The 16,017-nt window shown below is 30.8% G+C and overlaps 1 protein-coding gene across 1 annotated transcript; it reads right to left on the reverse strand.

The window, feature by feature from the left end:
- Positions 1 to 7,505: 7,505 nt before the first annotated feature.
- On the reverse strand, positions 7,506 to 10,158 carry LOC112416265 (protein MAIN-LIKE 1). Its single transcript, XM_024769499.2, has 4 exons — positions 9,928 to 10,158; positions 9,381 to 9,613; positions 8,384 to 9,064; positions 7,506 to 8,292 (listed from the first exon to the last, which is right to left on the reverse strand). The coding sequence occupies exons 1-4, from the start codon at positions 10,118 to 10,120 to the stop codon at positions 7,612 to 7,614; spliced, it is 1,788 nt and encodes a 595-aa protein (XP_024625267.2). The 5' UTR covers positions 10,121 to 10,158; the 3' UTR covers positions 7,506 to 7,611.
- Positions 10,159 to 16,017: the final 5,859 nt, after the last annotated feature.

Raw genomic sequence — 16,017 nt, forward strand, 5'->3', positions numbered from 1 at the left:
ACATGGATTTTGGAAAAGAGAATAAGAAGATGGAAAGTAACTCACTACCAAAGAGAATAGAGAGAGTGATGAACCAAGGTTGTGGTTAAGAATTCTCTCCATGCATGCAAGCAGTGGTTGCTGACTTCCTCTCCAACAGTGGACTCGAGCTTGGAGATGATTTCTCTGGAAAGGAAGGGAGGAATTTAGAATCTGATTTCAAACTTCTTTTTATTAGGGTTTTATATTATTTTATAATTTTATATTAATTTTTAGGTTAAAATATGCTTTTGGTCCCTGCAAATATATCTAATTTGGATTTTGGTTCCTGGTAAAAAAAAAACTTTTGAAAAATGTCCCTGCAAAATTTTTTGTTTTTTAAAATAGTCCCTGGACCCACTTACTTGATGATTAAGCGCATTTTTGCTTATGTGGCACTTGCTGATTGTACAAAACCGTCGACGTGGCGTTTACATGGAATTAAGAAATTAGAAAATGAAATAAAAATTCAGAAAATGATTTATTATTATTTTTATTTCCTTATTTTAAAAGTTGAAAATAGAAAGGAGGAGATTAAAAATTAGGGTTTGTGCCATTATTCACCTTCTTCCTCCATTCGCTATCTCTTCCTCTTGTCTCTCCTCTCATCTTCTTATTCTTTTTCTTCTTCTTCATAGTTCTGGAAATCAAAACCAAGCAAGATTGTGTTGCAGATAACAACTCAGATGCAATTGAAATCAACAACGATTCTGTTAACTCACTGTGAATCGGCAACAATAATTTACCCTACACCACAGATTGGTGTTACAAGAACATTGGTAGAGGCAACGCCGTCGAACCAACCAAACACGGCGTGCTCATGGAGTAGAGCTGTTGGCTCACTAGCGAGTTTGAAGTCGAGATTTGTTGAGAAAATGGCCAAACCCCGGCGATAAGAGTGGTGGAAGAACAATGGGTACTAAATTTAAAACTTTTCGTTGTTAGATTCAAACAGATTCTACACAAACTAATTTCAGAACACATGTTATAAAAATTATATTCATGTTATTCCCTAAACATGATCCATATGAATAAAACTTGGATTGATTTGAGTTTGTGTGAATTTCTAGATTTTGAATGTAGTTTTGGGTTTGGATTGTGTAATTCTAATGGTTGAAGATGAAAGATTATTGAGCAAATAAAATGAAATTAAAACCAAATTTATGTTCTAATGTAATTTATTTTAAAATTCCAAAATTAAAACAAACAAAAAAGAATTTCAGAATTTTAATTTATTTTTTAAATATTTTAATCAATTTAAATGCCACATGTATTAGTTCTGCGTAGTCAACAAGTGCCAAGTAAGCGAAAACTCGCCACATCATCAAGAAAGTTGGTCCAAGGACTATTTTAAAAAATAAAAAATTTTGCAGGACGTTTTTCAAAAGTTTTTTTTACCAGGGACCAAAACCCAAATTCGCTATATTTGCAGGGACTAAAAACATATTTTAGCCTAATTTTTATTTCTTTTGATAAAAAGAAAGGTAAATAATTTCCCTATAGATAGGGTATCCTACATCCATGTGGTTAGTGCATCGGTGATTGTTAGACTCAGATCGAACAATTCAAAAAATATGCAATTTTAATTTTTTTAAATAAAAAATAATGAATTTTTAATCTAGACTGTTTGATCTTGATCCGAAGGTAACCAGTGTTCATAACATTCCAATTATAGGGAAATCTTGATCCAATAGAAATAGAAATGAAGAAGAAAGATGAAGGGAAATTTCAATTATGGTGATCCAAGATACAAGAGAATGTAAATGCAAATCAAGAGGCTTAATTTTGAAAAATTTTAAATGGTAAAAGAACATCTCACATTTGTAAGAAGAATAAGAGGATTCTACACATGCCCTTTGAAATATGAATAAAGTGAAAACCTAGAAATAGATGTGCGTGGCTGAGCATCAGAAATTGAAGGCGTGGCTGAGCGAAGGATGGAATTGCAAAGCGAGCTAAAGCGGTTTTGGGGTCTTCATTGATGATGTGGCATAAACCAACTTGTGAAGTAAGGTGAGCTCTCTAAATAACCTTGGGCGATGCTAAGCGAGCTACATAGTTTCATACAAGGTATAAATAGCCCCAAAAAATTTCAGAACACATCTATCAGCTACCTTAGAGCGAAAAGCAGAGAGAAAGATAGATAAACATCATTGGGCAAGCATTCAAGGTGGATTAAAAACATTTCTTAAGAAATCATGGCTTGATGGCAAATTAATTCATCATTTCTCATCTTTGTAAAGCTTTCTTGATTCTAGACTATTCATGATATTGATGTTGTTCTTGATTTTAATGCTTTAATCACTTGATTTGAATTGTTATTGAAAAGTAGCTTTTGAATCTAGGTTAGAATAACATCTATTGAGTATTAAATGCTAGAAATAGGATTTGGGTTTAATATTCACTCAAAGTATTGAACTATAATGCTTTCCTATTCTGAGAAATCGTCGATTAATCAATATGATGTTCCACGATGTTATTTAGGCATAAATAACGTTTGTTGAACAATATATGATAATATCGAATAGTACTAGAATCTGTAGTTTTAATCATGAGGATACATATGAACTCCATTTCATTTATCTTGCTATAATTTTATGGCTTAAATATGCATTTAGTCCCTGCACTTTCATCAGATTTTGGCATTGGTCCCTACATTTTTTTGGAATTGGTCCCTGCACTTTGTAAAAATATTGGTATTCGTCCCTCTGTTAACTTTCTGTTAAAAAAAAACACAACTAATGGTATTAGTCCCTGCACTTTGTAAAAATATTGATATTGGTGCCACGTGGTGTGAAATGATTGGGCCACGTGGCACTTCGTTAGTTTTGTGTTTTTTTTTAACAGAAAGTTAACAGAGGGACCAATACCAATATTTTTACAAAGTACAGGGACCAATGCCAAACAAAAAAAAGTGCAGGGACCAATGCCAAAATCTGATGAAAGTGCAGGGACCAATGACACATTTAAACCTAGTTTTATTAGGTTATTCAAACAAACAACTTATAAACTCATCAATTAGAACAACATTGATTGTTGAAAGACTTAGAAATATCGCACTAGTCCCTATGGAAATGATACAAAACATACTTACTTTTAGTAGTACATCAATGCTACATAAAAAATAATTACATCAAAAAACCATTAAATTATTAAACAATCAAAGCTTCATTGACACGAATTTATTTTTTAATTCATTGTGCATGCACGAATGCATTAGCGCTCATCAATAAAAGTGATATTCAAGGTTATTAAGTCAAAGGTTTCAACCTGACATGTTGGCAATTAACAACAACTCCATCCGGTACACGACATTTTGGAACTGGATTTTTTTTCATGAACTTTTGGTATTTTGTTGCTAGCTCTACTAAAGAATTTGCATCACAAAATATACACATTTTATCCAACATAAAAATCATATATTCAAGTATGTGAGTTCCTAATTATAGTTCCTACCAAAGGAATCAAAACAATGATTCATACAGTAAATAACATAGCATTCTTAAAGCAAAAAAAAAAAAAAAAAAAGATTATGTATTAATACAAGAGCACAATATATACTTTATCTTGAATATAATTGAGATTTACAACAAAAGAACAAAACTCAACCTCAAAATAATATAAACCTCTAAATAGAGTATTTATTAATACGATGTACGTATGATAACCTATGTTAAGTGGACAAGGATGATTTATCATATGAAGAAAAAAAAAGCTTGTAATCTACTTAATTTTAAGTATATACTAAAAAAGTGATATTATATGTAGTGGTATATTGTCATAATTATAAACAATTGTTGCACTTCACCACAAAAGAGGGGTTGAATTCCTTCCCAAAAAATGGTAATAGTTTTTACTCCATCTAATAGAATTATATAGGATCTTGCTAACCGGTGCCCTCAGAGCAATGGTTAAAAAATCCATAAATAAAAATTTTGTCTTAGAAATATAAGATGTTACTTTTAATAAAATAATGATTACATAATTTTTTCATAAAAAACTTACTTGTTTTAGATGCTTAACCATTACCTTTGGAGCACTAATTAACATTCTCCAATTATATATTGTTTGTCTTCTTAGAATTATTTTCTAGCTGAACATGAACTAATTTCTTTAAGTGCAAACTTTTTGTACAAACAATACAGCTAAATATCAAAGTTCCTACTTATATTATCTACCAAATTTATCAAAATACAAAACTATAGAATCTATCAATGAAATCTCCATAAATTATTTATATGCCTAATTTTTCTTATCATTTGCTAAATTTATGCTCCTTGTTGCTAACTAATGTAGCTATCAGTTGTATGTACCACAAGATTTGGTACTTTATGATCCAACAATTATTAAAATTTGACCATATTAGACCACTTAAACACTCCACTCTAGATTTATTAAAAAAAAGGTAAATACCTCTTTTCGTCCTTTTAATATTAGTGAATTTCGATTTTAGTTCCTGTAAAAAAAAATTTAGATTCTGTCATTGTAATTTCATATTTTTCCACTTTTGATCTCTCTTTTCACCACGTCAGCAGAATCTGCATACATGGCACGTAAAATGAGGGACCAAAAGTGGAGAAATATGAAATTACAGGGATCAAAATTGAGAGGAATCTGAAATTACAGGGACGTAATTTATGCATATTCTGCTGATGTGATGAAAGGAGAGACCAAAAGTGGAAGAATATGAAATTACAGGGACAAAATCTAATTATTTTTTTTGGCTTAAATGCTCTTTTGGTCCCTTAACTATTTAATTAGTATAGCTTTGTTCCCTTAACTAAAAAAAAGATTGTTTGAGGATTTTAAGTTTTTTTTTAGTCTCGTTTTGGTCTCTTCTGTTAGGTTTCCGTTAGGGTTTTAAAAAAAAGTTAACTCCTTGACATGGGTCACCTTGTCATTGGCTCTGAGTTTTTTTTTTTTTTTTACAAAAAAAAATATTATTTTTTTAAAATATATATTATTTTTTTAAAAAAAATCCCAAAGCCAATGACAAAGTGACACGTGTCCCAGAGTTAACACGTGTCACCTTGTCATTGGTTCTGGAAATTTTTTACAAAAAAATTAAATATATATATTTAAAAAAAATTAAATATTTTTTTTTATAAAAAAAAATCTCAGAGCCAATGACAAGGTGACACGTGTCCACACTTAACGTTTTTTATTAAAACTAACGGAAACCTAACAGAAGGGACCAAAACGAGACTAAAAAAACACTTAAGTCCTCAAACAATCTTTTTTTTAGTTAAGGGACCAAAGCGATACCAATTAAATAGTTAAGGGACCAAAAGAGCATTTAAGCCTTTTTTTTTTTACAATGACTAAAACCGAAATTCGTTAATATTACAGGGACGAAAAGAGGTATTAACCCTTAAAAATAAAAATAAAAAGTACACTCCACTCTAGATGTAATCTATTGTTTTATTCAATAGTTCAAATTGCACATATTCTATTGTGTTATCGTACATGCTTCTATTTTTTTTTTTCCTTATGTACGACATAACAGTATAATCAAACCCTCCAATATTAAACAAACCAAATAGCCAACCTCTACCGTAACATAGTACATGATTAGTCCTCCTTGTTTATGCACTAGCCTCATCATAAGTCACCTCCAATAGTTGGTGAGCAAACGATGATGCTCATTCTTCAACTATACCTGGAAGTTGATAGTAGACATCACATTTAATTATAAGGTGAAATAGGCACTCCATGTCATATAGTATAATCATCATGTCATCAAATGACATACGAAATGACGACTTCTCTAGAGGCCACCTCATTAGAAATGCTGATAGAATTCTGCTCATTATCCAAACGGTTTTGCTCGTTTTCAAAGTAAATGTTCATATTACCCCTGCGTAAGTTAACTCACGCTGGTGTTAAACTCAAAGTGACTTTAAGTCACGTAAGAGTATTTTGACAAAACATACCCAGGAAAAACCAATTCTCCTCCAAATTGCAAATTGATGTAATTGCTTAATGTATTGAATGAATATAGGTTGCAAATCGATGCTTGAATGTAAATCAATTCTCCCCCAAAACATACGCAGGTTGCATTTCTCAATAGTAGTAGGCTCTTGAATTTATTGCTTGTACTGCTCCAACAATTGCTTGTAGTAACCAGTACCATGCTTTGATATAATCTGGGATGCTTGACATGCTAATGCCTTCGACGCAATTATTACATGGAATTAATAATTAAACTAATTGATGATCAATGTTGTTACATGGGATTAATGGATGGAAAATCAAAACCCTGCATATTCGGCAATTTTTTGAAGGATTGTGAGATCAAATTAAACGAGAGAGTACCCTGATGATTGATTGATGGAAGTGGGTTACTAGTTGTTGTTGTGAAGTGAATCGACCGAAAATTGTAATTTGGGAGAGAATTGATTTACATGAGTTAACTCACGTGAATTATAACACTAGCGTGAGTTAACTCACGCAGGTATTTTGGTCATTTATTTTAAAAATGAGCGGAACTATTTGGATAATGAGCAGAATTCATACAGATAATAGGTTGGTATCAACCATCTTCATATAAGTCTTTTGAAGTGCCCTAAGTCTAGAACCTTCTAACCAACCTTGTATCATAAGGGAGAGTTCTGGAGCAATCCAGCTCTCCAACTTTTATCTTGTGGGATGCTACTACTTTTAACTCCTTTTTTACACCATGCTCCTTCATAAATTTAAAATATATTATAAGCTAAAATATGTTTTTGGTCCCTGCAAATATTGTGAGTTTGGATTTTGGTCCCTAGTAAAAAAAAAATTGAAATCCATCCCTGCAAATTTTTTTTTTTTTTTAAATAGTCTCTGGACCCACTTTTTAGCTCATTTTTGCTTAGGTGTCACTTGTTGACTGTACCGACTTGAACACGTGGCGTTTAACACAAAGTTGCAATTAGAGTTGGTTGCAATTAAAACTAAAAAGTGGATAATCACACCTTGAAGTGTGGATTGCTAAAAGACACCTTCAAAAAGTGTCTTCTAGCAAAACTCATATATATATATATATATATATATATATATATATTTGAAAGCCGGTGGAAACGGTATGTGAAGAGAACAAGATGTAAAAAAAAGATGCACAACACTTAATAGGAGGAAGATGTCGCACATGGAAATAAAGGGGATACAAGGAAGAGACATAAATGATTGAGAATACAGGAACAATACCAACGATGTCGGAATTATTTCGGTTTAACTTATTTTTTGTTTTTAGTCTCTTTACTATGAGTAGCTAAATTTCCCATTGTTAGGAATGAGTTGAATTTGATTGAAAAATCTATGTATTGATTTGATATAAACGATCTGAATGAATTCAAGCATGCTATTTATTTAATTTAATATTTGATCTTAAAATTAATTTGTTGGATGTTATGTTTTGAATATGTGTTATGGATACTATTTTTTATTTTATTATATACAACAACAACAATAATAATCACATAAGTCAATAATACAAAATACAAGACCTACTAAGATAATAACCAAATGTAAATAATACAAAATAGAACACCATAATTGTCACAATAACCACATCTAGAGAATACCAAAAATACAAAACCAACTAAAATAATTAATTTAAAGTCCGTCACGAGCATAGTCTAATGCTCGGAAGAAACGCTTAAACACAGGATCCTCTGGCACAGCCCCCCAATCTCTTGCGCAACCCTCTAACTCTCTAACAATCACGGCCAATGTCGAATTAGAAGGTCTTTCATCACTAAGGACTCTATGTATTGGAACATCAACTAGAACATGTTGAACCTCAGTAGGCCGTATTAAATGAGGATGTGATACTTTGTAGTACCACTCCATGTATGTATCCGTGACCTCAAATGGATATGAAGTCAGATGTGCATCTCCAATGATCTGATTTGCACTGGAATGGCAATCATTCCACTCAACATCTACATTAAACGTATTAAAATTTGGAGGTGGTCGTGGTATATATTGTATGTATCCAAACTGTCGAAGGCACCTCTCGGGCAAGTAAGGAACTACATTGCTGCACCAACGAATATAACCACTGGATAGACATATATCATCAAAAGGAATTACTTGGCGATGACTATCAAATGGACACCATATGACATCATTAGGTGTCAGGTCGTCTATCATCCTTCGTATTTGATCAACCTTGAGATTGCCGCGTGGATACTTCCACCGCATAGCTCGAGCAACACCCATTCCTGGCTCATCACATGCAACCCGGTTCTCTACTCGATTACCAAGAGTGGGAAAATATTCATAAATCCAACACTGTTACATAATTAGGAAAGTAATTAAAAATAATAATAAATCTAAATAATAATATTAATATCAATAATTGCAAATCTTAAAAAATAAATACCTGTAAAAGTGTCGCATATCCTCCCAGTTGCTTACATGACATCATTGAGCCATTTCCCAAATGCTCGTATAATGTAACTACTAAAGAAGCTGCGCCCCAACAATATCTACCACAATTTGACAAATCCTCAAACAATGATAGATATTTTGCGTCTACAAGAGTGATACTCTTGTTTGAAAAAATAGTACAGCCAACCAGCAACAACATGTACGCCCTAGAAGCATATTCAAACATGTCAGTCTTACAATGCCTAACAAACAAATCATACAACCACTCTTGACGGTAACAACCACGCCTAGTCCTCCTTGTCTCTGCCCTAGCCTCATCACAAGTAACCCCTAATAACAGATGAGCAAGTGAGGTTGCTCTTTCTTTAGTTATACCTAGAGGCTGATCGTAGAAATCACCTCTAATAGGAAGGTGAAGTAGGCACGCCACATCATATAGTGTAATCGTCATTTCACCAAATGGCATGTGAAATGACGACGTCTCTGGATGCCACCTCTCCACAAATGCAGATAACAGATTGGCATCAACCATCTTTAAACTGGTCCTTTGAAGTGCACTAAGTCCAGACCCGTCCAACCAACCTTGTATCAGAGGGGGGAGCTGTGGAGGAACCCGACTCTCCAACTTTTTCCCATGGGATACTACTCTTAACTCCTTTTTGACACCGCGCTCCTGCAATAATTTAAAACATTATTATATAACTAAATAAAGCATTATTATATAAATAAAACATTACTATATAAATAAAAGTCAAAATAATTAAAACTAATTCTTATATAACTAAACAAAGAAATCAAATAAAACATTATTATATAAAAGATAGACATTATTATATAAATAAAACAATACAAAATTAATAATAACTAAACATTTTAATATAAGTAAAACATTATTATTTAAATTAAACAATTAAAATAAATAAAACTAATAAAAGCTTCTTATATAATTAAATAAAACTATCAAATAAATAATTAAAATAATTATTTACCTGACCAAACCATAACTTATGGGCAATATGGTCATGATACCGCGTGAGAAGAGTCAAATCATAAGGTCCTCCATCATAATATCGTGCAACCTCCTCCTCCTGCTCCTCTGTGGTATGTACGAGTTGCTCCTTCGACTGCTGTATAAGTTGTTCCTCCTCTGCTTGATGTACGAGTTGTTGATCACGTCCTACACGAGAAACCGTACCATCTTCTAATCTACATTGTGGCCCCACTGAAAAAATCAAATATAATTAGTTTTTTTTGTGTAATCAAATATATTTAGTGATTTTTCTATTTTTTATAACATAAGAAAATGATAAAGAAGGACTTTTTAAATCATTTTTCTTATAACCCCTTGGTATTTGAACAATAGCATGATTATGAAAAATATCTAACAATTTGAAGGAAACAAAAACCATGTTATTGGTTTAAAACTTTGGGACTCATCATTTGACATAATTAAATTGTAATTGTACTTGCTGCACAAATCGAAATATTTGGACGCCATCAAAATCATAATTAAAAGTGAATATAGGTTTTTCTAACCTTGATCTACATGTGCTTTTGACTTGAATTGTTTTGCAATTTCTTCAGGCGATGAAAATAATCTCTTCCCCTCATTATTTTCCTTTCTTTGAATGTTTCTTGTATCAACCATCGGCATTTTCCCCTTTCTCTTTCTTACTGCAAAATTAACAAAACTTCTAACGTCATCAGACTCTGTTTCAGAATCAGACATCAAGATATGGTTGTAGCTCAAAGGAGAACTACGTTGATATATTTTGAACTTGTTAAAATGTTGAGTTTCAATGAAGAAGTGTGTTAGATCATACTCCCTCCGTCTTTAAATATAATCAAAATTGATTTTTTAAGTTCATTTATTTAATGATGTATGTGGTTCATATATGGACCACATACATTATTAAATGAATGTGGTTCATATGTGGACCACATACATTATTAAATAAATGAACCTAAAAAGTCAATTTTGCTTATATTTATAAACTGATGGAGTATAAAAAAGAACAGAGGGATGATTAAATATTTTTAAATATTAAATAGCATTTAACGAGTTTAAGAAAGCAATGCAAAGAAACGTTAATAAGTAAAAAAAATAATGAATAAATATTAATTTTAAATTTATATTATTTTTTTTTTGTAAATTTAATATATTTTTTGGTCAAACAATTTATTGTAGATTGAATATATATTTTTGGTCAAAAAATTCTATTTTATTATTAATTTTTTTTGGTCAAAACGGTTTATTTTCTTAGCAAATAAGAAATGAGTAATTCACCAGAAAAAAAAATATGGGTTAATTAAGTTTTTAGTCCTATAAATATTCACAATTTTGTTTTTAGTCCTTACAAAATAAAATCACACTTTTTAGTCCTTGTGACATTTTCCTTAAGCATTTTAGGGACCAAAAATGTTGATGGAAATTTTTGACAGGGACTAAAAATGTTGATAGAAAATTTTATAGGGACTAAAAAATGTGATTTTATTTTGTAAGGACTAAAACAAAATTTTGAATATTTACATGGACCATTTATTTAATTAACCCAAAAAAAATGAATGTTGATAATGCTTATCATTTATAAGTACAACTCAAATTTAAGATATTTATAGGGACTAAAAATCATATCTAATAACTTCATAAAAAATAAATCGTACTTCAAAATAATTTAATATAAAATATAGAAATAAAATATAATTATTTTTTATACTTCCTCCATCCCAAATTATATGTTGTTCTAGTCAATATTAATCTATAATTTAATCATTTTTTATGTTAGTGTACATTACCAATAAATCATTAATGATTCTTTTTATATTACCATTTATTACTCTTTCATTTTATAATTCTTTATGTTTTCTTTCTTTCTCTTAGTAAACTCCTTCCGTTTTTTATCTTTTGATGTTTTAACTCTTGACACAAATCTTAAGGAGTAATTAAAGAATATAAACATTTGTATGTTTTTGATTAAAATATCCTTATTTATGATTAAATTTACATGTGATAAGTCAAAGGTCACAACTCATTTAATACTTTTATGATGTGTTTTTCAACGAGGGTAAATTTGGGAAAAAAAATTAAATATACTAAAACATCAAATATTTTAAAATATAGTTGAAGTTGTAAAACATCAAAAGAAAAAAAATGGAGGGAGTATAATTTTATGAACTAACTCATAATTTCTCTTTTCTATTCAAAATTAACTACATTTATTAATTTATGTGAAATTGCTAACGTCATATATAATTTAGGATGGAATGAATATTAATTAACTTCTAAAATATATTTACAAATATTTGTTATGAGACGTGATGTATTTAATCCTTTTAAATTAATTTTGTGAGTAGTAATTCATCAAAGGTTTATGGTATAATCGACACATATTTGACTCACCTTCAAAGGAGTGTGTTCAAATTGAAGTGTTGGTACAAGAATTTAGTTGGTAGGGGTACTATGTAAGTGTCTGTGTTAAGTGCTGTGATATGTCACAAGTTCTCTAAATTTTCTTTTCTTAAAATGCTATAAATATAAAATTTCACTTTAAAAATATATATATATATATATATATCAAGTCAAAACAATTGTCATAAAATTTTCTAATGCACTAAATACAATTCATACAGAATAATCATAAAGTAGAAGTGGTAACTATGGCATATATTGAAAAAAAAAAATATTGTAACAAATTACATTCATATATATATATGGATTTGCTATAATAGACCCATTTCATTTTACGAAGGTCTATTTTAACAACCATCACCTTTATATTTGGACTAAAAGACTCATCTCCTTACTTTTTGAAACAATCAAAATGAAGGAACATAAATGATTTAGAAGTCAATGAGTTGGATCCAAATTTAATTTATAATAGAACACTATGACATAATTTGATTCATGTAACCGGCCTTAGTTAATGAGATAAAATTTGGTGGTCGATGTAAATGTAATTTTATAGTTAAAAAGTTAGTGTTTTTTTTTTCTTTCTCTTTTCATCTTTTGTTGTTGTCTCTTCCACTGTACCACACTTTCTTTCTCTTTATTCTTTTATTATTGCCCTCTCATCCCTTCTCTCTCTCCACGTTGCTTCAGATTATATTTTTCTTACTTGCCTAGAATTTTCTAATCTTCTAATCTTGGAATAACATGCAGCTTTCATAGTAAAAAGAAAAGAAACAAAATCAATTGGTTTTTATGTTGTTTGCTACCTGCACGGTTTCTCTATCTCTTGGTCTGGAATGAATTTGTAATTGTACTGGATTTTCATATGGATGTCTATGATTTTCATTGGTAAAGATGAACACCCATTGTACCATTTACCTCAATAGTTCTTGTTTATCCAAAGACTTCATGCATATATTCTTGTTTTATGTTTTGGTTAACCAGAACAAACAAATGTGGAGAGAGGAAAGAGAGTGCGGGAGCGGGAGAGTGGAAGAGAAAAAAAGTTAGAAAAAAACTTTAAATTACATGTATGTCCCTTAGTTTTGATTTTTAAAGAAAGATAATAGATGGTTTTTTAGTCCAAATAAAAAGGTATGGTTCGTTAAAGTAGACTTTTATAAAATGAAATGGGTCTATTGTAACAAAACTCTATATATATCTAACTTATTGTTCCATAGTTGTTCAAAAAAAAAAACTTATTGTTCCATGGCACCCTTTCCTAGTAAATATACAATATCTAATTAACTTTTTATATAAATACCTCAACATTTTAGGAGTTGTAGTTCATTTATAAAATGTATTTTTCACTTGTGGAAAGTATGTAATCACAAATATTTAATAATTAAATTTACTTATTTGTATTTTACCTAAAAACTATAATTTTTTTGACATGCTACATATACTTTTTAAATAAAAAATTTACTCAATTATCTAAAGTCGTCTTTTTAAATGTCGATATCACTCTATCTATCTATATTTATATATCTTTGTAAACTGATTTTGAGTCACTCTTAATTTTAAGATTGTGTTTCTGAGTCACTTCTAGAAAATCGTCTCATATCTCTTATAACTTTTCATACTTTTTTATATTGGGTCTTGCTAACCAGTGCCCTAAGGGCAATGGTTAAAGATTCTAATAATGAAAACTTTGTCTTGGAAATACAAGTCTTTACTTTCTTCTTATCAATAATTACACCATTTTTCGATGCAAACTTACTCATTTTAGTACTTTAACCAATGGCTCAATGGCAATGGTTAGCATTATCCTTTTATATTATCTATCTTAATTATATCAAGGAAGAAAGTTATGTCATGAAGCCCTAAACAAATTGTACAATTTTACATTGTTTTGTTTATTGGCGCAAAAACCCTAACATCTCAAAATGACAAATGACAATCATACCCTTTTTTGTCCTTTAGAAGAAGAAGAAAAAAAAAGACCCTACCATTTGTACCATTGGGCGCCTAAAATGCATTCAAAGTGTTAAGAGTAATGCATGCAACAAGCCAAATATCAGGAGGAATACATGCAACAAGTCAAGTGTTACTCATGCAATAAACCAAGTGTCACAACCCATGAGAAATATATGCAACAAGCCAAGTGTCAAGAAGGATACATGTAGCAACCCAAGTGTTACATATGCAATGAACCAAGAGTTATTGCTCGTGAAGAATACATACAACAAGCCAAATGTTAAGAGGAATCCATGCAACAAGTCAAGTGTTACCCATGCAATAAATCAAGTGTCATGACTCATAAGGAATACATGCAACAAGCCAAATGTCAAATGAAATACATACAACAAGTCAAGTGTTGCCCATGAAATGAACAAAGTGTCATGACTAATAAGAAATACATGCAACAAGCCAAGTGTCGAGAAGAATACGTGCAGAAACCAAGTGTTATCCATACAATAACCCAAATATCATGAGGAATGTATGCAACAACCTAATTGTTATTCATGTAGTAAATCAAGTGTCAAGAGGATTACATGCAACAAACCAAATGTTATTCATGCAATAAAACATATCTCTTTCTTCTTCCCTCATAAATCTCAACCCCCTCTCTTTCTCATGAACTCACCAAAACCCCCACTCTCTATCATCTTTTTTTTTTCTTTTTAAAAAGGGCATATATCTTCTTATGTCATCAATCACAACCCACTTTCTTTCTTCTGGATCCTTTCCACCCTCCCCTTATGTGCTCGCTCTCCACAAATCACGTGAAATATGGATAATGCATCTCTATTATGACTTCTTCAATCGTCAAATACTTCTATGACTTTGTCAACGATTGGATTCGCACCGCCAATGGGTCCACCTCCATTGATCCCTTGCCCCGATGACAAACATTTTGTCATTGGAAATCGCAACTCGTCGTAGGTCAATAACATGTGACTTGAAATCGATCTCGTCCTCCTCATTCCTTCCCATACGATACTACTCTCTCTATATATATCCCCTATAACTCTCTCTCATATCTCTTGATTATTAAATAATGGGTGTACCCAGAAAAATTGCTAGAAGTTTTGAAATGATTATAGATGTGTATGGTTTCATTTAAAGAGTTAATGGTTTGATTATGTATTCATTAATTTTTTTTTATATTGCTATTTGTTTCTTTGCAGATTTGTGGAATTCTAAACAGTGAATAATTTTATAGATGTATGATATAGTGTATATCAAACAAAGACTTGTATAAAATTTCTTTTATATATGGTTGAAGAACTTCAAATTATTTATGTGATTGTTATTATTTTTAATAATGAATTTTTACATGAATAATTTACTATACATTATTTTGAATTGAACTTATGACAATGATTTTATTTACCACAACTTCTAACAATATTACATTTTGCATATAATTGACTCCCACGAGAATGCGATCTAGTTATCTATAATACTAGTAATTGTTATGAAAATTGGAAAATATATATCTTGTAGAAGATTTGCAACATATAAAACCAAACCAAATTATACATTAGAGAAATAGCTAATGAAATATAGTCTTAACATAACTATTTAATCTATTAAGTCTCATTTTATTTACCACACTGTTACATTACAGAAAACTTTGTAAAGCCTAACTTAGAATACTAAATAGTAGATGAACGCTTTCGACATTAGCAAGTGTTGTCTATTCCCAAGGTGCATTTGAAACATTGTATGAAGCATGGGGAAAATACAAGTATATTGTTGAGGAAGGGTCCAAATCACATAGTAAAATACAGTTGCGATACATGCATTTTGATGTGTTAACTGTTTTTTGAAGTATGTCTTGTTAATGGATTGATACATGCATGCTTGGTTGATCGTAGTCACAAAAGTACAATGTCGAAATTTTGAAATCTTGTAAATATTTTTGAATAAAAGCCTTCCACGTGTTACTTTGAGGTTATACTTTCTATTTTGCCTCAATTGGTTCATACTTCATTTGCCTTGGATTTTAAGCAATGTCTAACACCATCTCGGGTCTATAAATGTATGTGAGGTGTTTTTTTATTCAATATGCTTCGTTTGTTATGAATTTCAGAGGTGACACCAAGGAAGTAGACCCAAGCCACTGCAGCCAAGAAGTAGAAGACTTCACCAACTAGCTCCTCAAGAGCAACCCCTCAAAGGTTTTGACGGTGAAGTATTGAAGATTTTGGAGCAAGAGAGAAGATATCATC

Source organism: Medicago truncatula, chromosome 7 (assembly GCF_003473485.1).
Source record: "Medicago truncatula cultivar Jemalong A17 chromosome 7, MtrunA17r5.0-ANR, whole genome shotgun sequence".
NCBI lineage: Eukaryota > Viridiplantae > Streptophyta > Magnoliopsida > Fabales > Fabaceae > Medicago > Medicago truncatula.